Source organism: Carlito syrichta, unplaced genomic scaffold, assembly GCF_000164805.1.
Source record: "Carlito syrichta isolate Samal-C Ts95f unplaced genomic scaffold, Tarsius_syrichta-2.0.1 Scaffold305742, whole genome shotgun sequence".
Taxonomy (NCBI): Eukaryota; Metazoa; Chordata; class Mammalia; order Primates; family Tarsiidae; genus Carlito; species Carlito syrichta.
The window spans coordinates 145,220-149,066 of NW_007249838.1; the positions used below are offsets into that span (position 1 = coordinate 145,220).

At 51.0% G+C, this 3,847-nt stretch overlaps 1 protein-coding gene across 1 annotated transcript in view; it reads right to left on the reverse strand.

Moving 5' to 3' along the window:
* The window catches only part of UBTD1 (ubiquitin domain containing 1), a 3,101-nt gene extending 1,686 nt beyond the window's left edge, over nucleotides 1-1,415 (reverse strand). Inside the window, exons 1-2 of the mRNA XM_021714731.1 lie at nucleotides 1,160-1,415; nucleotides 431-498 (exon numbers count right to left, since the gene is read on the reverse strand). Coding sequence (XP_021570406.1) covers nucleotides 431-498; nucleotides 1,160-1,415 — 324 coding nt within the window. The remainder of the gene's footprint in view (nucleotides 1-430; nucleotides 499-1,159) is intronic.
* Nucleotides 1,416-3,847: the final 2,432 nt, after the last annotated feature.

Sequence of the window (3,847 nt, forward strand, 5' to 3'; positions counted from 1 at the left end):
TTTTTTTTTTTTTTTTTTTTTTTGCTCATCACAGTCTCCAACTCCTGGGCTCAGAAGATCCTTCTGCCTCAGCCTTCTGAGTACCTGAGACTACACACGTGAACCACCATACTTGGCTAATTTTTTGTATTTTTTGGTAGAGATGAGGTCTTGCTATGCTGCGTAGGCTGGTCTTGAACTCCTGGGCTCAGGCGATCCTCTCGCCTTGACCCCCCTTGGCTGGGATTATCAGGGTGAGCCATCGCACCAGGCATGTCTGCTCTCTCTTGAGCACTTCCTAAGCACTGGGACTGATCTAAACGGCATAGTGTGTCCTGTTGGAGCCTAATCATCGCCCCTGTACAGCTATGAGGCACTCAGGCCCCAAGGTTGGGAAAGGGAGGCAATTAAGTCAAAGCCCAGGTCTGTGGCCTTAGAGTCCCCCGGCTACCTTCGGCTTCACACGGCCCCAGAAGGCAGCCGCGGGTTTACACGAGATGACGCAGGGCAGGTTCCAGTCTGGTGTCCAGGGTGCGATGACCTCCAAAAGGTTGGTGTCTCGGGTGCTTTAGCTTGCATTTATCATGCTGTGCACTACAGGCCTGTTGGTGCCGTTTAACCCCTCATTAGCAAGTGGGGGCTGAGTCTTGTTTTCCTTTGGGTCCCCACTCCTGATGCACACTCAGTGAGGGCTGCCTGAATGAGTAAGTGAATAGCCACACACACACACACACACACACACACACACACACCTCACCAGCTTGATTAGAACTTCCAGGCCAAGTGTAGGGGCTCACACCTATAATCCCAGCCCTTCGGGAGGCCAAGGCAGGAGGATCACTTGAGATCAGAAGTTTGAGACCAGCCTGGGTAACACAGTGAGACCCCATCTCTCCAAAAAAAAAAAAAATGAGATGGGTGTGGTGGCATGTACCTGCAGTCCCAGCTACTCAGGAGGCTGAGGTGGGAGGACGGCTTGAGCCCAGGAGGGTGAGGCTGCAGTGAGCCACAATCGCGACACTCCAGCCTGGGCAACAGAGAGAGACCCTGCCTCTAAAAAATAAAAAACCGAACAAAAGAGAACGTCTCAGCGCATGGCTGGCCACCGTCTCTCCCCCACCCCTCGTCTGTGCTACTGACCTCTCGCTCGAGCAGGCCGAAGCCCCGGACCCCCACTCACCATGAGGCAGGGTGATGCTGGCCCCATCCAGGATGGCCTGGGCCAGCTCGTGGTCGTTGGCCTCGGCAGCATAGGCGGCAGCCTTGAGGGCGTCCCAGATCTCCTTGCGACCCTCAAAGGCGGGCGCCGTGTCCCAGAACTCATCCCGCTTGCTCCGCAGCTGCCCGTCGGTCATGGGGTAATCGCTTTTCCACTTGAGCCGCTCCTTCTTCAGGGGCTCGTTGCGACCTGGCAGGACACAGGAGAGGCTTGGCATCCCCCCGGCCTGCACCTGGCCTCGGCCGGGGCACCCCACCCTGCACACCGCTCCTGAGTGTGTGGGTCCCTGCCGCCTTCCTCAATAGCGAGGGCCAGTCAGGAACCCTGGGGCCACAAAACAGTTTTGTCAGCAAAGCGCCTGCTGCCTTTGTTTCTGTGGCTAAGTTTTCATTCTACTCTTCCTTTGATGATAAGGCGGTACATGCTCAATAGTTTTAAAAGAACAGCGATGCGTAAAAATAATAACTGCCACCATTCCGGAGCTGACCTGGGCCAGATCACAGGCCGGGCTGCTGGAACTCTTCATCTGATCCTCAAAACAACCTTGCGGATGGGAAATGAGACCCAGGGAGTCTGTCATTTGTCTAAGGACACACAGGTTCCAACTTAGCACGGGACTTTCTGACTCTGAAGCCCACGCTCTGGCTACTGTACCATCAGGGAAGAAAAATCACCCAGCACTCTACCGTTCAGAAGTACCCACTGCCAACACCCAGGCCCATCTCTGACCAGCTTCTTTCTCCTCAATATAATTGAGTTTATATTATGAAATTTATTTATTTATACTCCTTGTTTCAGAAAGGGCTTAAGATACCCTCATACCAATATATAACTTTCTGTTTATTTCACTTTCTATTACTGTCAATTTTCCATATGATTAAAAATTATAAACAGCCTGAGCCCGTGGGTTCGAGACCCGCCTGGGCAGCGAGACCTCATCTCTACAATAAAAAATCAGCCGGGCGTGGTAGCGCATGCCTGTAATTGCGGCTACTTGGAAGGCTGAGGTGGAAGGATCGCCGGAGCCCAGCAGGTCGAGGCGGTGGTGGCCGCTTCCACTCCAGTCTGGGCGACAGAGTGAGACTCCAACTCAAAAAAAAAAAAAAAATTATAAACAAATTTTCGCGTGTTGTTACTAATGTCCCACCAAATAGATAGTCACTTTTTTTTTTGAGTGGGAGTCTCACTCTGTCACCCAGGCTGGAGTGCCGTGGCACACCCACGGCCACCCCAGCATCGACCTGCTGGGCTCCAGCAATCCTTCCACCTCAGCCTTCCAAGTAGCTCGAACTAAAAGGGTATGCCACCACGCCCGGTTAATTTTATTATTGACTATAGAAATGAGATCTCGCCATGTTGCCCAGGCTGATCTCGAACCCCTTAGCACAGGCAATCCTCTCACCTCTGCCTCACCTCTGCCTCCCAAATACTAGGATTACAGGGGTGAGCCACCACACTCACAAATTTTTTTTTTATCATAGCTCACCAGTCAGCCAAAACATTCCTGCAGTCTCTGAAAGAGAAAACAATTCTGTCTAATGTCCTTTTTCTAATTCCCCAGCCTCAGGTGACCCAAGCCAACTCCAGACCATGGTCAAGACGGAGCAGAGGTACCTTCCAAAGGCTCTTGGCGGGTCACAGCTCAAGGCTGGTCCTAGAGTGAGTGGAACTAAGGCTGGCATCGCCACCAGGCTGCCCTAGGGGGTGGGGGGAGCAGCACTGACCACCCACTTGAAAAGACCCCCAGGCAAGCCTCATCTGTAGAGACTCTCCCAGTCATCCCAGTAACACTTGGGGTGAGCATTATTGTTGTCATTTCAAAGGTGATAGGACAGATTTAGAGAGATTATTACTGTGTGCCAGGTCACACGGTAACAGAGTGAGGGGTCCACTTCAGGTCTCACTAAACCCTGTGGCTTGCTATGTCAATCTGCAGCTACCTGTGTGGGCAGAAAACTCTAGAGCCAAACATGTAAAGGGTCCCTGGGGTGGTGGAAGGAAATGCAAAGCCTCTTTGGGGGGAAACAGCTTCAAACCGGACCACACGGAATTCCCAAGACAGAGTTCCAAGGAAAATAAGTAATAAAGTCATAGTCCAAAAAAAAGCACAACATGCAAAGAAACAAGGCCACATGAGCCAAAACCAGCAAAAATGGCAGGCAGGGGAATTGTTTATAAAGACTGGATAAAGGATATATCTGACACCTGATGAAATACCAACTTTATGAGCTAAGAGAGCCACTAAAAAAGAAATAATAATAACTAAGAGAGCCTTAAAGTTATGAATAAGGAACAAGAGATTATTAAGAATCATCAAGCAGACTTTATTTTATTTATGGAGAGACAGGGTTTCACTATATTTCCCAGTCCGGTCTTGAACTCCTGGCCTCAAGCGATCCTCCTACCTCAGCCTCCCAAAGCACTGGGGTTATAAGCATGAGCCACCCCATTCAGTCAAAGATTTTTTTTTTTTGAGTTGGAGTCTTACTCTGTCACCCAGACTGGAATGCAGTGGCCGGCCGTTCCCGGCCACCGCAGCCTCGACCTGCTGGGCTCCGATGATCCTTCCACCTCAGCCTTCCAAGTAGCCGGAATTATAGGCACGTGCTACCACGCCTGGCTGATTTTTTGATTTGTTGTAGAGATGAG